The sequence below is a fragment of the Pseudochaenichthys georgianus genome, chromosome 14 (genome assembly GCF_902827115.2).
Source record: "Pseudochaenichthys georgianus chromosome 14, fPseGeo1.2, whole genome shotgun sequence".
In the NCBI taxonomy this organism is placed as follows: Eukaryota; Metazoa; Chordata; class Actinopteri; order Perciformes; family Channichthyidae; genus Pseudochaenichthys; species Pseudochaenichthys georgianus.
The window spans coordinates 11,484,990-11,504,818 of NC_047516.1; the positions used below are offsets into that span (position 1 = coordinate 11,484,990).

Here is a 19,829-nt window from a genome sequence, read left to right on the forward strand (position 1 = left end):
TGGCAGGGTCGGTGCATATAAACTGAGAAGTGTGGCGAAGCGGTCTCTCACTAATGCCAACAGGTGTTTCAGCGAGACTTGGTAGTAGAGTGTTTTTGATGGCTAGTCCTACACCATGCAGATGTTGTCCTCCTGACGGGTAACCTTTCCAGAAGAAGGCTCCCTTCCTCTGTTAGAGAGCCTTCATCCAAGATTCTGGTCTCACTCAGAGCAGCAATGTCGATGTTGTAGCGATTCAGCTCAGCAGCAACCAATGCTGTTCTCCTATGAGGTCTGTTAGAGCTGCCATACGAGTCCAGGAGAGTCCTTACATTCCATGTTGCCAGTCTTAAGTTGCATAATTTCCGTGATTTCCGTCCGTAATTTTTATTTGTATTCCGACCGCGGTAATGGAATGGCCCGATAGGTGCGGTATCCTATCCAGGCCACCTTTTCTAGGCCCTTCCCCAATTGGGGTGAGCAGTGTGGCCCCTAAATAGGGCTGCTCAACGCACAGGGGTCTGCCGAAAACAGCTTCCACTCAGTCCGAGCTGTTAAGGCCCTGACACACCAACCCGATTTTGGGAGTCAGAGGCTGTCAGAGGCTGTCGGGCATTCGCGGCGCCGTAGTCAGGTTGGTGTGTCACGCACCGTCGACCGTGACACGCCTTATTTGGACTGCCAGACCCGATGCATGGCCGATTCAACATGTTGAATCGGCCATGCATCGGGTCTGGCAGTCGGACCAAATAATCACTCTGATTGGCTATTCAGCTAGCAAATCAGTGCATGAGAAGCGAAGCGGAAGTGAGGGATGTAAACAAACGATTTAAGAAGGCACACACAGACTGCTATTCATTTTCATCTCATCATGGCGATCTGGAATGATGCAAACGAAGACCTGCTCATCACCTTGATCCAGGAGAGGCCAGCTCTGTATGATATTACGGAGAAAAGATACTCTTCTTCTTCTCTGTCTTCCGGTTGTTGCCTCTTTTGAATGACGAATACACACTACCGCCGCCTGCTGGTAAGGAGAGTTATTGCCACTCACGCACTGAAGTCGGTGCGGTGTGTTCCCGTGCGACACATGGCCAAAACGCAGGAGAACACGGCCAGGCAACAGCCGACTTCAGCGTCGGCTAGTCCTCTGGTGACTGCTTGGTGTGTCAGGGCCTTTAGCGACCTATACCCTGTGCTACTGCCGTGCAGGGTTCTTAGCTAAGAGCTTCCAGTTCATTCGTACCTGCTCCCGTCGCCAGAACCCCATCGCCGCCAGACTTCAACACGCTGTAAGGTCCAGGTACTTCACCATGGTCAGAGGTGGATACCTGCGCAAGGAAGTTTTTAAGTGCCATAGGGGGTGCGCACTTCCCAGTAGCACTATCTTCACCACGATGAGATAAACCCGGTGGTGTGGGTGACCCATGACGACCAGTTCCCCATCCTGGCTGCAGGAGGCTGCCGGGTCCTTGGCTTTTTAAGGCCCGCCAGCGTATTGTTTTTCTGTCAGGGTGTGCTCCCTTAGCCTTTGCCTAAATAGGCTTACCCACAAGGGAGCGGGGCTATTTACCCATAGTTGGGGCAGGGGTTGACGGGCGTCAGGGCATATCCACACGACGGTGGGCCTATACGCCGCGTCTCTGGGGCCCCCTGCTGCTCCGAGATCCCCTCCAGTTTAGCCTGGGTCCGCAAGCTGTAAGCAGAGAGTAGCAAGCAGAAAGCGGCATGCAACATGCACTATCTACAAACATCTCTATTCTACTACGCTACTGCACTAGACGCGTAACACGCACCCTGTGCAAACACACACACACACACACACACACACACACACACACACACACACACACACACACACACACACACACACACACACACACACACACACACACACACACACACACACACACACACACACACACACACACACACACACACACACACACACACACACACACACACACACACACACACACACATACACATACACATACACATATACATACACACACACACAAACTATCCCTTTGTCTCTCCTCCTGGTCAGTTAGAGCTTGTGGTTGTCGATTATTGAGCTGCTTTTCACTCAGCCACCCCTTGGTGTGCTGTGAGTTTATTTACCTTGCTTGCAGGTGATGAAAGTGCAGTGTTTCCCACAGATCTGAAATATACTTGGGTAGGTGGTGGTATTGGGGGGGGGGATTGAGGTGACTTGCAACAACATTAACCTTTCTGTTGGTCGCTTGTTAGCAGACCCTTCACGTGATGGCAGAGCGAACAGGTACAGGCAGGGCCCATAGTCATAGCCCTATAGTTTAAATCTACTACCCACTAATAAACATATGGACATTTTTATTTTTATTTTGGAGTTAAATGCATCAATCTGGTGCACTTTGAGGGGGAAATAAAGAGACTAGATCTATGGAAACACCTATATGAAACAGAACTGTATACATTTCAATAATAAAATCATGGCCATAACCAATAACATCCCATTTCCAATATGAAAAAAAACACTTAAACTATTTATTTTTGGTTCATTTATAGTTGTGAGTGTGTCTGGGCTCCTGAATCAGCCTCTCCTGTCTCCCTCTCCTCCCTTCTCCTCTTTGAGGCAGCAGCAAAGACTAGTTTTAGCTCTCAACACGTTTTAAAAGTGTATCTTACCTTTTTTCACCTAGTTTATTTATTCATGCATATTTTACTAATCACTACCCTCTCAAATGGAAATATGTGTTTACATAAATGGTGACCAAACCATTTGAGACCCACTGAGAACTTAGACTAAGTTAACTATCTAAACACTCACGGCCTGTCCACACTACAGCTTCGACAGCTTCAAAAACGGTTTCCAACGCGTTTGCCCATTCACTTTGAATGGGGTGATGTCACGTTGCCTCGCTTTTCGCCGAACTGAATTGTGGGTAGCATAGCGGTCCGTCTCCGGGGTCTCCGGCATAGCCAGCGCCAACCAATCAAATCCCGTTTCTGAAAATCTGACAGCTCAAGCCCTAGCCAATCAAACCGCGTCTAAGCTGGGAGAGATATCCCGCCGTTCATTTCTATATTTCAAAAAAAGATGGAGGAGAAACTAATTATCGCCGTAGCAAATCACCCGGTTTTGTATGACCAGACCCTCTTCACCTACCGGGATAAAAACCGGAAGAACCAGTCATGGAGGGAGGTGGCAGAGACAGTGGGTGAAACTGGTAGGTTTTCGCCTGTTTGGGGAGTTTATATATATATATATTGCTCGCATAAAATCCCCGGGGTTTTTTGCTTTGTATGTCGGGGGCGGGAGATTCATGTGATTGGTTGTTGGTCGCGTTGCTCGAATAAAATCCCCAAGCTTCAGACACACCCAGCTCCAAGCTTTTTTTGAAGCTGTAGTGTGGACGCTCCGTCAGAGTCCTTTACCTCACCTGAGCTGAGGTTATCCCGAGCTTGAATGACACACAGAGACCAATCAAGGGCTTTGATGTATGATCTGTATGACAGTGGCCATGTCGGCAGGCCACATCATGTAGACAGCCCAGGGGCGGATCTACGTGGGGGGCAGCTTCCCCCCCACTGTAAAGCCTTTCCCCCCCAGCTGCCCCCCTAACTTTTGTTTCCCTAAAACTGTACTTGTAGAAACAAACCTACACTATGTCCACAAGCTTCTCAAGCAGCTTCTCAAGCATTACATTAATTAAAAGTGAATCATTTTAAATATAATTTTAGGCCCGTTAAAAACGTAGCTACGGCCCTGCAATAAACTGCGGAGCGGCGTTCACAGACCGCGGCTCACACCGCTGCAGAGAGACCGAGCGGTCCCAGCACCTGAAGGTGGATCAGCTTCCCCTGTGAGCATTTACGCTTTCATTAGTTTTGTTTTTACTAAGGACGAGAGCTTGAAACAAAATATTAATAAAACGCTGCCGTTTGAATCGATAGCGTTTAACAGACGGTCGCTGTTTGGGGCGTTACGTTGCAAAATACTACACAGCTGGGAGCAGGGCCGGCCCTGACCAATTTGCCGCCCTAGGCAAAATTTTAGCTGGCGCCCCCCCCCAAAATGCAGACACTCACTATGATTCGCACGTGCATGATTGTGGCATGACCACAAAAACAAAGATATTGTAACTGTATTTAGTTTCCTATCCATTTGAACATGATTTAAGTGGGGGGGGGGGGCTCCTCTAGGGGGGTCCGGGGGCATGCACCCCGGGAAGACTTTTTTTTTTTAATATTGAAGTTAAAAGCATCAATCTGGTGCACTTTGAGAGCAACATTAGGAGATCTATGGATACATCTCTCAACACCCATATGAAACAGAACTGTAAGCAGATTTTCTTTTTCTTTATGGATATTTTACAAATCACTCCCCTTTCAAACTGTATTCTTGTTTATTAATAACAACTTTTTTGTACTGTCAGTATTTTATACCCGTTTTTCACCTATTCTCTTATTTTTGTATAACTATAATGATCATATAAAGGTGTGCCTTTACCTCACTGAGCTGAGGTTATCAGAGCCTCTCAGTCTTTCAGGAGAGAGCTCTCTAAAGCTCTCCCCCTCGCGGCCGCTTACACAGTAAATTCCAATGTTAATAAAAGCACACAGAAGCTGTGTACGTTTTTTGGGAGTTTGATTTATTTTAAATGAATACAAATACAAAATTAAAACCTATAATTGCACACTAAAACCATTATTTCAAAAAAAGAACAATTTCACATAAACCTCTGGTTTTTACTGGGACTGGGGCAGTTCAACTTGATTTTGGGGGGGGGTGTGTGCCATAATTTATGGGTGCTGTACGCAATATAGGCGTAGTTCTGTTAGTATAAGATAATAAGATGTACTTTGTTGATCCAAAATCGGGAAATTGTGTTGTTATGAAATAAAAAAATTATATATATTTTTTATTTCTAACCTTTTTTTTCTCTCCAATTTTCGGCGCCCCCTATGGGTTGATGCGCCCTTAGCATTCGCCTATACTGCCTATGCCGAGGGCCGGCCCTGGCTGGGAGATCGATCACTTTGCTAAACTATGCGGTACTATTAAATCCACGTATATTACACATCACAGCAATGAGGTCAGATCAATTAAACCAGGATACATCCATTACCGTCAAACTGGGTCTAAACACAGCTGCCTGTGTGCGTTTGATAAATACTTTTTGATGTTATATTTGTGATATGCTACTTATCAAATACATGGCCCTAACGTGTACAGTTATACAAGCAGTGCTTTTCACAAGTAGACTCTTGCAGGCCAGAGTAGCTGGAGTGATTCAACAACAACACAAAGACATATCTGAGAAGTGATGAGGACGAACATAAAGAGGAAAAGGAAAAGAGAGTACACTGAAGAGACCAGGAGGGTCAGAGCAGGAGGAAGCCAGGAGGAGATGAAGACATTCGTGAAGAAGAATAAATGTATGTGAGGAATAAAGATGAAGTGTCAGAAAGAGGGACAGAGGCAGGGATCAGGAGGCAGATGAAACTCCAGCTGGACCACATGGTAGGCCTATGTTCTTATTCTCCTTGCATACATATTCCATCACAGCAGCACAATTTAGCAGCTCTTAGTATTGACAAATATTTATTGAAATGTGTTGCTGCACAGGTCACCTTTTGCTCTCTTAAAGGTGGGGTAGGTAAGTTTGAGAAACCGGCTCGAGATACACTTTTTATTATATTGCATGAAATGCTCTTAACATCCCGATAGCAATGAATATCTTAAGTGCTTTGACAAAATATCCATTACAAAAAGTCATCAGTGGAAGCCGTAGTACTGTAAAAAGCACGACCAATCATCTGAGCCGGCCCGGCTAAAATAACTGGATGGCCTACCTGCCTGTCAGCCTTCCATCTGTGCACAAACATATCTCGTGCCCTCATTGGTCATGTGGTCATTCTCATTTTTCGTGTCTCCACTTAAAATAAAAACAACAATAAGACATACGTGCTACTCTTGGCCCACAGGGGGCCATGTCTTTCCAGCTCGTCCCTATCTGTCTCTATGTATCTATCTGTGCGCTCATGGAGCATCCTGCATCTTTCCCCCCCCTTCTTCTTGACCCTCTTCTATCCCAAGGTGTGAAAGCCTCATCTCTCTCATCATCTGAGAGCTCAAAATCTTAATCTCCCTGAACTATCTGGTACAGAAAATGTCTTCTTCAGTTCCGTCTCCTGCAACAATATTGAGTCATTAAGTCCATGAAGATGGTCCTGACGTCCTCTAGAATGGACATTTATAAAAGATCTGTTATTTGTAACTTGAATTATTTAATTGCTTTCAGAACTAATTATATAGTTCCTCACATGTTAATAAACAAGAATATATATGATTTTCATGGTAAAAAGGACAATTATTCAACAATATTTGACTTCTCCTCCTGCTTCTATACAATTTTGTTTTTCGTATGCCAGCCATTTTGGATGAAAAGAAAGAGGAACTTCCCAGCATGCAATTTTAACCAATGACATATCACTGGAAAGACCAGGATGTCCCCTGTACAGTACATCAGGGATTGATAGAGTAGCTCAAAAGAGTAAAAGGAGATACATGTTAACAAAATGTCCACTACAGTGGACATTTCCAATGGGCTGGGTCCCAGGAGGATATATTTAGTTTTACATTGTAATGCAAAACAACCTGTTCCATTAATTCATTGCTTTAAAATACATTTTGTAGTTTCATTTAAAATTGTTGAAGTAAGCTTGGGGGACTCAAAGGGCACCCGATTGTTTGTCTGAACACCTTGTTTCTCTTGTGCAAACTGTTAAACCCCAAGACGGGGACCCTGTTTTTTTTCTTCACGACACTGTGTCTCAGGGGATCTTAATATTTAAGAACCTATTAATGTGTTATACCAGATTAACGGAAATAATCTCAGCTAACTGACGATACAAACCATTTTTACCACAACACAACACAAGTCTCATAAGAAGCATCTAAATGACCCCTTAGCGAAAAATGCTAACGGACATTGGCACAGAACTCAAGATAAAAGTACCCTTATTACTTATCGTAGCTGCACATACAAGATATCAGATTAAAGCTGAGGTTCCACAGATTATTTAGGTATATAGTATCATCACTGAGTGATCCGGACTTGCGACAGGGGATGCAAACACAGACATCACAACACGTACCTTTACGGAGCTTCTAGGGAGATCGTCTCACTGTAGCTGTCAATCTGATCAAAAGACGTGTTCAATGGCATTAAAACCAGAAAAAACGCGGCTGAATCGGTTAATCCATAGGTTTTTAACGTCTCTGTATAAAAAAATGATTTAATTTATAATCCATAATTCCATTTTTATGTAAAAATCGGAGAGCAAATGTTAGCTGCTAATGGTAGCCACCAGAGTGGCTGCTGCTTCCGGTCTAGGCTATGCGGCAGTCTCACACACACACATTACCAAATAAGGACTATGTGGGAGTTCCCCTCGATTCCATTGGCTCTGACGGTCAGAAAGAGATGTCACATGTCAAAATCCAGCAAGGGGGGCCAGAGGTATGGAAAATCCACCCAAATGGCCCCAGAAGAGGTTTTTTTGTGCTAAATCTGTCTAACAAGGTCAAATATCACTTGTTTTGCATCAATCTTGATACAGGGTACTTATTATATGTTGTACTTTGGATTCCTAAAGCTTTTAGTCTACTAACCCATCATACAAGGTTAGTTTTCACTATAAGTACAACATATTTTTTGGACGGACACTATAATTTACAGTTTTTTACCATGTTCAATCTGAATTTTCTTTAAAATAAAAAACATCAATATTGAATCTGACTTTTCTACATCCAACTCACACGTTTATCATTACTTTGAGAAATAAGATTATTAATTTAACCCTTTTAGAAGGGAAGATATGGTCATTTGTTCTGGGAATGTCATTTTCGAGCCTGAAACCTGAAAAACAGGCTCGGGGTTTAACAGGTTTTAAGAACACTAGTGTTAGGGCATGAATTAACAATAAATAGGTTATATACAGTATAAAATACCACGTGCTGTCTGCCCTCCCATGCCACCCTGGCATGACCTCTTGCCACCGCCACTGGGCAGGCCACTTAACAGGCCAGGCCATCGGGAAACCCCCCGGTCCTCCCGATGGCCAGTCCGGGACTGGGTACAGGAGGCGTAGAGCGAGGCATCATTGTCCACAAGTTAATCGATCGCAGATGGCGTCGTGGTCACGGACGAATAAATAAAAAAAAGATTATAAAAAAAATACCTAAATGGGCCGCAAAATATACTTGGACGGCCGTTAATAAACCTGGACGGCCCGCCCAAGGATAATAATAATTCCTTACATTTATTATAGCGCATTATCAATGACTCAAAGCGCTTTACATATACACACATTGCACATTATACATGCAATGGTCAGAAACTGTGGACAATACCCACAGGAGCAAGTTCAGGTGAAGGGTCTTGCCCAAGGACCCACCGGCTTTACAGACGCAGCAGCGGCGGGTTTCACCCCTTGATCATTGCACAGCGCACTGCGCCACACCGTCCATCTTCACGCCTCGAGGTCATCGAGGCGCTTTTACAAGTATACATTGGTATTATACATGTACTGTGGACAATACCCACAGGAGCAAATCCGGGTGAAGTGTCTTGCCCAAGGACACAACGGCCTGACGCAGTGGCGGCGGGAGCGGGTTTCGAACTGGAGTTCCCCAGCACTCCCCCTTGATCTGATGATCGGATGCACAGACCACTGCGCCACCCGTCCCACAAGTATAGTCTATGTGTGGGAAACCCTGAAGTGCCTGTTGCATGCTGATCTGTGTGAACGATATCTTTGTGAGCAGAGTAATTGGAAACCCCAGAAGCTGCAGAACTCTGAACGCGTTTTTTTTAGCCTGGCCTTGAGAAAAGTTTATGAGCAATACAAGTGAATAAAAGCGATGTCACACTGTATCGCAACATCTATTCTGAAAGGCCTGCTTTCTCAGGGGGTATTTAGGCTTTATTCACTTAACTCGGATAATTGAATATGGCAATTCTCTGCCAATCTATTAAAGCAAAGGATGCCATTGGACCTAAGAGGAAAACATGTTTACCAAATGAAAGATTGCGTAGAGGCTGCCTCAGGTCACAGGCAGCACATTCTGGAGGATACAGCCCTAACATGTACAGCTGATTTAAGAGAAACAGCACCAAATCTCATCCTCTGAACTCTGTGTGCTCCCATGCTATACGTTTGGGTGAAAATTCCCATCCTTCCACCTTGAGTCCCTTGTGAAATTATGCCCCTATCATTCTTATCTTCCAAGGTTTCCCAGAAGAGTCCATCCTGCAAACTATGTTGAGATATGGGTAACTGCGGGGAGAGGTCCTAACCTAAGGCATGGTTCATTTAGCCTCCGAAATGTGACCTAAGGCCTCTGTTTTGTTACCTCACATGCGCAAGACACATATGGTGTGCGAGTCACACTCCCAGGTGTGATTTATGTTGTCTTCTTGCTCCTGACCGGAGGTGGTTGTCATGGTGACAGGTTGACTGGTATAGAAAACAAGTTCCACAGCAGTGTTCAGTGAACGGTCCCTGTTGAAAGAGAAGCTCAGATTCTACTAGTTCAGAATAAAGAAGTAATTTGGTTTACAAGAAAAGACTAAATCAATCCAAATTATTATCATTAAAATAAAAAGGTGATAAGACATGTAAACTTTTTTTTTGTTTAATTGCAAGAATTGAAAATGATGAGGCCTATGCAATACATAGACGTTTACAACAAATTACATTAGGACATTTACAAGTTGGCTACGGGTGGCAAAATGGTTTTGACAAGTTATTGCACGACAGGCATTTATTCTTATAACCTTTATTATTCTTTTTATTTATTTTGCTTTGAATCTGTATTATCTTAATTGGGTTTTTATTTTATTTATTTTTGTATTGGTTTATTTATTTTAGAGCTTTTTATATTTTATCGTATTTATTGTTTTTGTCTTATTTTTTATTTTATTTTCTATTATCATAGCTTTTACCTCCTGTGTCCCTTAAACTGTTAAACTGTTAAAGGACTTTGAGCTGGTTTATGAAAAGGAAGATATGGTCATTTGTTCTGGGAATGTCATTTTCGAGCCTGAGACCTGGAAAACAGGCTCAGGGCTTAACAGGTTAAGCAAAATACTCGGACTGATATTTGATGAGGAGCAGGAGAGGAGCACAGAAACTTGAGGATCTAATCCTGAATGTCCAGCCTGAGCTCTGAATTACTCAATCACCAGGGTTAAAGTGTGTTTGTGCATCGTACTATATGCTTTTACATGAACACTTTAATGTTTTTTTTTCCAGTGCATGGTTAGAAGAGGAAGATGACCCTGTCATTGCCAGAGTCAACCAGAGAATAGAAGACATCACAGGCCTCGAAGTAGACACTGCAGAGTTACTACAGGTAATTTCATACAGGGACAATAGACCGAATTGCATTAAGCAACACACCCTTATTTCACATATAACTCAGTATTCTGACATCCATTGTTATAATTTTATTCACTAAAATGAAAGTGATATGTGCAGGGTAACGTTTTTAATTTGATTCGATTTTGTTGAACTGATAGGTTTACACATTCAGAACTTCTCATTATATCTTATCCAAGGCAGTATAAAAAAAGTTAACTGAATTGTGTTTGTTTTATTTAAAGCAAGGACAAATCACATTTAAGAAAAGCCCAACTGTAGTGGGATATGTAATGTAATCAGTCAGTGATATTCAACAGACCTCACTGGAACTACTTTCTTACAAAAATGTTATCCCTGTTTATATCCTAAGAAGAGTTGTACATTCAAGCAAAGTATACAACAATTATTCTTAATTTAGCAATTACTGTATATTCCAGGATAGATTACAATTAAGATGACAATCATATTATTATCAACTGATTATTTTTGCCTAATGATATAAAACAATGAATAAAATGTTTAAATCATCTTTGTCAATGGCTGACCAGGTCGCTAACTATGGAGTTGGAGGACAGTACGAGCCACACTATGACTTCTCAAGGGTGAGTTAATGTGTGAGTGTGGGTGGGTGGGTATGGAAATTGATTGTTTTAGTTTCAATACTTTTATGAAGATCACTGTTAGTGAATGTGTCTAGTACTCTTTATTATAAGGAGCCCATCGCATTACTTGTATGAACATTCTCTCATTGTCTAAGATTTAATTGCTTGAAAACAAACAAAACCCTTATTACCTTTTAATTTTATGTTTCTATTATTGTATCCTCTGCACTGTGAAGGACACATTTTGTACATGTCTGTGTTCTTTAGGGTCAGTTATTTGACTCCTGACATTTTAACTGTAAAACCCCCCAAAAATATGTAAACATTTAAAACATTTTAGAGGTACACCTTTATGGCCTTACATCGCCATCACCCTACTTTTCGTAGTGTGTGAAGACTCAACATGTCTTTGGTTGTTTGGAAAATACAATTATTGCCAGGACATTTTAATCCTACCCAACAATAACCGACAAATACATGCACAATGAAACTGCTGCTAGACAACAGCATGGCTTTTCCTTTTTAAAATACGGTGCCGTTTGGTTGTGAATAATCAAGTCATAATCTGAATATTACTGTCTCTTCCTGTGCCTCTTATTTCTCTACTTTTCTTTTAAATGCTTAAAACCATCTCCTCTTTTTCTCCCACCTTTTCTTTAATCTGGGCCTGATTACACTCATAATTCCAAAGTTACTAAAGTTAACTGTTGTTAAACTGTGGTTCTGTTTTGTCACTTATCTACCTGCTCATCCATTTATTTTGACTGCAATATGTGTTGATATCCACAGAGATATCACACTGAGTTTGATCATCTGAAATCTGTGTAATATTTGTTTTAACTCTGTCAAAAATATCTGCACTGCTTGTTGACTGACTGTATAACTTGGTGCATTGTGGACTCATACCCCCCCCCTCATCCTTTAAAGGTTCCTAAATTACCCTTTCCCTCAGAGATCCCAGCTCTGTTCCCTCTGTGTTCCAGCTGGGAACCATCTAAGATGTGATCTATGGTCTTCATAAGATCTATAGCTGTATGTATTGTGCAGCCAGCTAAAGAATCTTCTTGTTACATTAATGAGCCGAGGTGAAAAAAATGAGAAAGTGATAATTTATGGATTATTAGATTTTTGGTCTTTTCTTCTGAGGATCCTCTTTGAATAAGTAGCCAACTTTATGATGTATGCATCTTCTTATACAATAATTAAGTGCTACATGTCAACTTTTTGTAGTTGTATGTGCATTATGTTCCTTTAAAACTTTTAAGTTGTACTTGCGTGATATTTAGTGAAATTAAGTTGTAATGACATTGGATGTAAGTGTAGTTAACCTTTAACAACATTTTCTTCTATAGTACCATTATTTTGTAATAACACCTGCATTTGTAGGAAATTGCTAAACACTATATTGATACACTTCCAATTATTTTGTTATAAATCATAACATATTGTAATGATTGTTACACATTTTACATACACAATTCATTTTACCCTAGTGAGTATGTAAAAAATACACACAAATGGATGACTTCATTTAAAAAAAATTGCTATAACATTTTAACAACAATGCATATTTGATGCATTTGAGCATGACTAGTACTGATAGAATACAATAATGGGTCAAAATTAAGTATGGCGTTGAATAAAATGGGTATAACTTACACTTTTACACATGCAATATGCTATAATTTATTATAAAATGCAGGGAAAGGTATAACACATTACATTATTTTTACATTACATTATGTGGTGTTATCACATAATGTGTTATTACAGTGCCCTTAGTGGTGGGGCTCCTATTCCATGTCTTTTTAGTGATGAGTTCATGTCTAACCATCTGTTGCAGCCTCCTTTTGACAAGAATCCCGACGGAAATAGACTTGCTACATTCCTAAACTACGTAAGTACGCGTGGGTCGGAGAGCAGTGCTTTCATCATGTATTTTCACTCTTGAATTTTATCTTCATAGAAAGATGAACCTGATGCTTTCAAAAGATTAGGCACTGGAAATCGTGTGGCAACTTTTTTAAATTACGTAAGTATGTGCACTTAGTCGCCATTGGTTGAAGGCGGGTCTCCTGAAATCTACACACCGGCCTTTCTTTGTTTTCGCTTCATGCTCTGGTTCAACTTGGACTTGGATTGATTGACTTTCATTTGGCGAACACAGTCGTACCTCTCAAATTCTATAAGCACTTGATGCAATGAGGCAAGAGGCTGTAGCATTACAAAAAAAAAAACTCTCACTACCCCATCACTTGGATGACTGAGAAACAAACTTCAAGGAGGTTTTTCTGTCAATCAGTTCCAGTACACATTGCAGAGAGTTGTGTTGGCCATCCCCCATTAACTCTTTATTTTACCCTTGCTAACACTGGGTTGTACAAAATACAATGACTCCCCAAAACAGAACGTTTTTTAATAATGTATGTACCTGAATGATCCAGAGAATACAAGGAGTAAAACACTTCACACATTTAAAGTACATCCTTCCGATAAAGGATCATCACTTTAGATCAACAAGCATGTTTGACTCGTTTAAAAAGATATGAGACACAACTGTGATGAAGTAGTGATGAAATGTGTGTGGAACAACGGCTGGGTCATTTTAGAGGAACTTTTTCTGTGCTCTGAAATCTCTATAGTCTTTATAGTTTTCCCTCACTGTAATTCACATTGTGGTTTCTTACACCCCTTTGTTGTATAAAGATGTGTGGCTTGTCATGTTGTGCAAATTACTTCATGCAAGTCCTTAACTGGACCCAGTGTTTTACTTCAGATGCCACTCATTAACACTAGAACCGCCAACATTCCATTACTCCTAGAACCGCTGAGGGGGTAATTTTGACCCCCCCCATCGCTACATCCTCAGCACTTGCAGAGATGTAATTTTTGAAACATTTAATTTGTTAATTTTCATCATTTCTTTATATACTAAGTAGGACTTCACAAAAAAACTATTTAAAACCCAGTTTATGGTGTTAATTGCTTCAGTTTATAATCATAACAGATCAAAAAGTTCAGATTCATTTTTACAATAAATTAATAAATGTGGCGCTTCTACAAACAAAAACAACGTAAGAAATACATTTATTTTGTGCAAATTACTTCATGCAAGTCCTTAACTGGACCCTGTTTACATGCCACTCATTATGCAACATTTCATATGTTTTTACAAAAGAAATTACATTACACAATAATCTATCTTGCTATATTGTGCTCTGAAATTAAAATCAATGTATACAGTATATACATTCACAGCATTTATAAAACAAACAAAACATGTGTTTAATTAAGGCAGTTTCCAACGAGTGTGTGTGTTTCCTCAGATGAGCGATGTGGAGGCAGGAGGAGCCACCGTCTTCCCTGACTTTGGAGCAGCTATCTGGCCTAGAAAGGTGATGACAGCAAGCATGTCTGTGAATAAATATCATAATAATATTTTCCAATTTAGACTGTGTTCACTTTGTACAGCTAGTGAAAAACAGATTTTTCTGTGTTGTTATGTTGAGTCAATGATTAAACACGCCCACTCTCTGTAAGTCCTGACAGAATGATGGAGGATCTCAGTGGGAGGTTTCCTCTACATTTACTAGGTATCACTTTGAAATGAAAATTGATGAAGCGTGACATTTTTTAAACTATAGACTTTGTGCAGTACTTCAGAAGTATTTGCCCTAGGTCATGGCTCTTTAACAGTGGCACCGTGGCACAGATGGGGGCCCTTACCGCAGGCCACCAAATGATCATCATTTATAATGTTTGGAAAGTTATTTTAATAGGTCTAGCATTACACATAAATCAAAATACCATTAACAAAAATGTATTGGCCTATTTGTTAAAAAGAAACAAAATATTTTATTTACACCAAATGAATGATCCTCTTTCTGTAACTAAACATTTACTATGAATCCTCTTGGAACTATATTGGCTAGCTCACTTATGTTAAATCGCTGCAAATAGTGAAATAGTGTTTCACTATATAGTATAGTATTGTTTGTACATGGTGCTTTGGGCTACCCTTAATACACATACCATGGACAAAAGGGAACTGTCTACTAAAAAATTAATGTTTTTAATGTTTCTCCGATCTGTAAATTAAAGGTGAATTGTGCTTTTAGTGCTGATGAGCTTATCTCCATGTTTGACTCAACATGTACCCTGATACTGGACTCTGTTGCTCCTTTTAGGCTTAGACGCACCAAAGTTCTCTCAGAGCCATGGCTCAATGACTGTACTCGTGCTCTCAGATGCGCTTGCAGGCGTGCAGAGAGAAAATGGAAAAAGGATAAACTCCATGTCTCCCTATAAATCATTCGTGCTTGTCTTTCCGACTACCAGATGGCAGTCAAAGCAGCCAAAACAGAGCACATTTCTCTGTTAATCTCTAAAAACAGCCAGAAACCTCAGGTTCTTTTTAATGTCCTCAACTCGATCATAAATCCCTGTGATGCTTCTTTGGTTGTGCCATCGACTACTCTCTGTGATAGGTTTCTTAAATTTTTTATTGAAAAAGTATCTGCTCTTAGGCTAGCCCACACTAGTGCTACCTCAGATTCTGCTCCTTTTCTGTGCCCTGCTGTCCTCGACCACTTTGAGCCTGTATCCCTCACTTCTCTCTCGGATGTTGTCAAGCACCTGCGGCCGACAAACTGCACCTCAGACAGCATTCCCTCTCGCCTTCTCAGAGATGTTTTTGATTCAGTTGGAGCAAGTATTTTATTAGTCATAAACACCTCTCTTAGCTCAGGTTGCGTCCCAGCTGCCTTCAAACATGCTGTGGTCAAGCCACTGCTAAAAAAGAAAAATCTCGACCGCTCAATTCCCACAAATTTTAGGCCCATCTCCCAGCTACCTTTTTTATCCAAAGCCCTGGAGCGAATAGTCTACGCCCAGCTGCAGTCTTTTTTAATCTCACATGGAATCCATGAAAAGTTTCAGTCTGGCTTCAAACCAATGCACAGCACTGAAACAGCCCTTTTAAGAGTTTTTAACGATCTGCTCCTAGCCGCCGATTCAGGTAGCCCAGCTGTCCTGGTGCTATTAGACCTAACAGCTGCCTTCGACACAGTGGACCATAGCATCCTGTTGTCACGGCTTGAACAGTCCGCTGGCATCACAGGCTCTGCCCTTGCATGGTTCAGGTCCTACCTGACAGACCGCAGTTTTTCAGTGCAGCTAGGTGCCTTCTCCGCTGCAAAGGCCCCTCTTACTTGTGGGGTTCCCCAAGGCTCTATCCTGGGCCCCATCCTCTTTTTATTGTATATACTGCCCCTAGGTTCAATCCTCAGAAAACGTAACATTCCCTTCCACTGCTACGCTGACGATGTTCAGATTTATCTGCCTCTCAAAGGAAATGACAAACACTCACTACAGCAGTTGATGGATTGCCTGACAGAAATGAAGTCCTGGCTGAGCAGACATTTTCTTAACCTCAACGAGAGCAAGACTGAGGTCATCTTTTTTGGACCCCAACCTCCAGCCTCTTCTGTTGACATTCTGGGTCCTCTTAAAACAAACATCCTCCCCTCGGTCATGAATCTTGGAGTGCCTTTTACTAACACTTTTAAATTCGACAAGCAGGTCAGCAGCGTAGTGAAATCCTGCTTTTTTAAATTAAGAGTATTGGCCAAAACCAAGACTTTTTTATCTTTCAAAGACCTGGAGAGAGTTCTCAACGCCTTTGTGACCTCGAGACTCGATTATTGCAACGCTCTATACGTGGGTATGGACCAGGCCTCAATTAGACGCCTGCAGCTAGTGCAGAACGCAGCGGCACGTCTCCTCACTGGCCACAAAAAGCGTGACCTTATCACCCCAATTCTGGCCTCATTGCACTGGCTTCCAGTTCGGTTCCGAATTGATTTTAAAATCCTTTTATTTGTTTTTAAAGCACTAAATGGGCTGGCTCCGGCCTATATAGCTGAACTCCTCCAGCGCTACACCCCAGCCAGAGCATTAAGGTCGGCTGACCAGCTGCTACTGGTAGTGCCTAAAACCAGGCTAAAAACCAGAGGGCACCGAGCCTTCGCGGCGGCTGGCCCTAGGCTCTGGAACCATGTGAGGTCGGCCCAGACCCTAGGGGTTTTTAAATCAAAACTAAAAACTCACTTCTTCACCCTGGCCTTCTAATCATAGCAGAGCACGACTCATGACACTTCCCTGTGTTTGATTTTTATATTTGCTGTTGTAATTTATTGTCTTCTGTTTACATCGGTAGTAATGTGTTATTTATTATCTGCATGTGCAGCACTTTGGCTCGACCGAAAATCATTTTTAAATGTGCTATAGAAATAAAATTTGATTTAATTTGATTTAGAACAAAGTCTCTGCCAACACTTTGTTCTTCTTCTATCTTCTGCAGTGTGTAGATGTCAAATATATTTAATTTTCTTTTGCCAAGAAGCTGTTTCTTTGTACTTTGCACGCTCCTCAAACACTTGTTTGTGATGTTAATAATTCTGGTCATTTATCTGAATGTCTTTCTCTGTGAAGTCAGCTGTCTTTTTACTTGTAGCTTGGAAAACAAACTGCAATTGGCCTTGGACAGTTGTTGTGTCCCAATTTAACCCCAAATGCCGGTTCAATGTTGACCTCTGTTTTCCAATTTCTTGCTTATCAGTCTATCCAATAGTCCAACCTTATCATTTCCCTCAAAGTGTTGAGTCCCAAAGTAGACCCTCACGTTTCTACTGCTGGCTTACAACAACTTTACATTCTACTTAGAATTGACTCTTTTGTTTTCTGTGTATTTTTCAATCAATACGATATATGTATATATGCATATGTTTCTCAAGCAACCAATAGTCCGCTTGAGAAACTCGGGTCATATTGCTGCAATGATCCACACTCAGCGTGAAGCCGCTTGTGCTCCAGGACTGCTGTAGCCCAGCATCTGTCTTTTAACTATCGTCTCCTCTCTCCTGTACATCATATGTGAGCTTTATGTGTGAATTTGTTCCATTTCTCCACAGGGGACGGCAGTGTTTTGGTACAATCTGTTCAAGAGTGGGGAGGGAGACTATAGGACCAGGCATGCAGCCTGTCCCGTCTTAGTAGGAAGTAAATGGGGTAAGTAACAGTTAAGATTCATCACGGTTTTTAATTATTACATTGAATGCCAAGGAAGGAATAATATTTGGTGAATCTTTGGTCATTATGAGTCTTACCGTCCCAGAGAACAGGGCTGTTTTTTTTGTTTAGAATGTATGACTAATCCGACTAGGCTTTTTTGTTCCTCATATGTATGTTTTCTTTTATTTCATCAGTGTCAAATAAGTGGATCCACGAGCGAGGACAAGAGTTCAGGAGACCCTGTGGCCTGACAGAAGTGGACCGAAGTTAAACACACACTTAACAAATGTGCAAAGACGCATGCACTGTAAACACACCCTCAGTAGTGCCTTAATTCGTTAAATTATTTAATAACCCATAGACACATAACTCAACACCTGGCGCTCTCTGCTTCAACTTGTCTACATCGTAAATGTTTTGAGGAAATTATATCAGCCTGAGGTGCGAAGAGGTACAAAACACATGTACTCCCACACCTTCCCCACTAAAGTGAATTAGGAATAAAACGTGTGAATTGTAAATCAAATTCCTTTATCAAAACAAAACACAGAACTATGTCAGTGCTATGATGGTTTGCCAATGTACACCCACTGTACAGTCACTAATATCTTAGTATATTTTATTAAGTTATAAGCAGTTCATGAGTTCTCTAACAAATCTTTTGTACTGATACCAAAAAACAAATACTAATGTTTTACATTGTAGTCCTCCATACTGTTCCATTTACACAATAAGATTTGTCTAACCCCTAAAAATGAAAAGCCCTTATTTATGTACCTAATATCCTAGCTTTTAAAAACATACATCGAAACATACAGTTGGTGTGTTGAAGGCCTTACCAAAATGGTTTCAGAGCAAATGAGTGAAGTTTCAATGTGATAGACATATTTATTGAGTTGAGAAAAATGACCTTCTTTCAATGTGAAAGTGACTCTTTTACCCAACTGTAGTTGATGATTACCTAATGCTACAATAGATGCATTGAAAAGGTATGGGCTCTATTTGAAGGTTTAATAAGGAAACATTTAAAGAAAAACAAACTATTTACCTACAGTATACTACTTTCATTTTGTAGACATAAATAGGCTTTACTCTATCTTCATTTACACATATACTTGATTACATTCTCCTGACACTCTTTTATGGTTTGCATCTAAAGGGTTTATTTTCCTTTAAACCTGAAAGAGAAACATTTCCTCCATAACATGTCCATAATGTTTTATTTATGTAGTGTTTAAATTATTTCACTGTTAGATGTTGTGCTCTTTGGTCAAGCTGGCAAACAAGCAAGTCTAAATAAACTCTGTCTTTTATTAAAATGTTTACTGTCATAACTTTATTACTGGTTAATTCACCGTAAAACAGAGTGAGCAAAGTAAGAATATATCAAGAGTGATTTGCTCGAAGCTATTGCACACTCTTTAGGCATTAATTATAATATTTTGATTTCACTGTCCAGCAGTTACTAGTTTATTTTATTTAAAAAAGCCCCTTAATCTAATGTTGTATAATCTTAAACTTATTGATGAATGAATGTATATTTTATTTTCATGTCAGGCCATTTACAGTAGCATGAAAACCTGTGGACATGTGGACCCTTGGTATTTCCGGTACATTCATATGTTATCAATTAATCTGTTAATTGCTTTTACGATGCTGAATAGCTTAACTGTTATTTGTACACAACAGTAAGAAAATATCAATTCAAATTTCCAGAGGCACAGACATTACATACACAATGAAATGATTGTAATCCCTCTC

The 19,829-nt window shown here is 40.8% G+C and overlaps 1 protein-coding gene across 3 annotated transcripts in view; it reads left to right on the plus strand.

Moving 5' to 3' along the window:
• LOC117458386 (prolyl 4-hydroxylase subunit alpha-2-like) overlaps positions 1–19,387 on the plus strand; it is a 45,584-nt gene extending 26,197 nt beyond the window's left edge. The window contains exons 10-16 of one of the 3 annotated variants that reach the window (XM_034098823.2): positions 10,288–10,387; positions 10,944–10,997; positions 12,841–12,894; positions 12,964–13,029; positions 14,324–14,392; positions 17,969–18,065; positions 18,263–19,387. In XM_034098823.2, the coding sequence (XP_033954714.1) occupies positions 10,288–10,387; positions 10,944–10,997; positions 12,841–12,894; positions 12,964–13,029; positions 14,324–14,392; positions 17,969–18,065; positions 18,263–18,339 (517 nt within the window). In that variant the 3' untranslated portion in view covers positions 18,340–19,387. The remainder of the gene's footprint in view (positions 1–10,287; positions 10,388–10,943; positions 10,998–12,840; positions 12,895–12,963; positions 13,030–14,323; positions 14,393–17,968; positions 18,066–18,262) is intronic. The other 2 variants (XM_034098825.2, XM_034098824.2) reach the window with 2 other exon arrangements.
• The last annotated feature ends 442 nt before the right edge of the window (positions 19,388–19,829 follow it).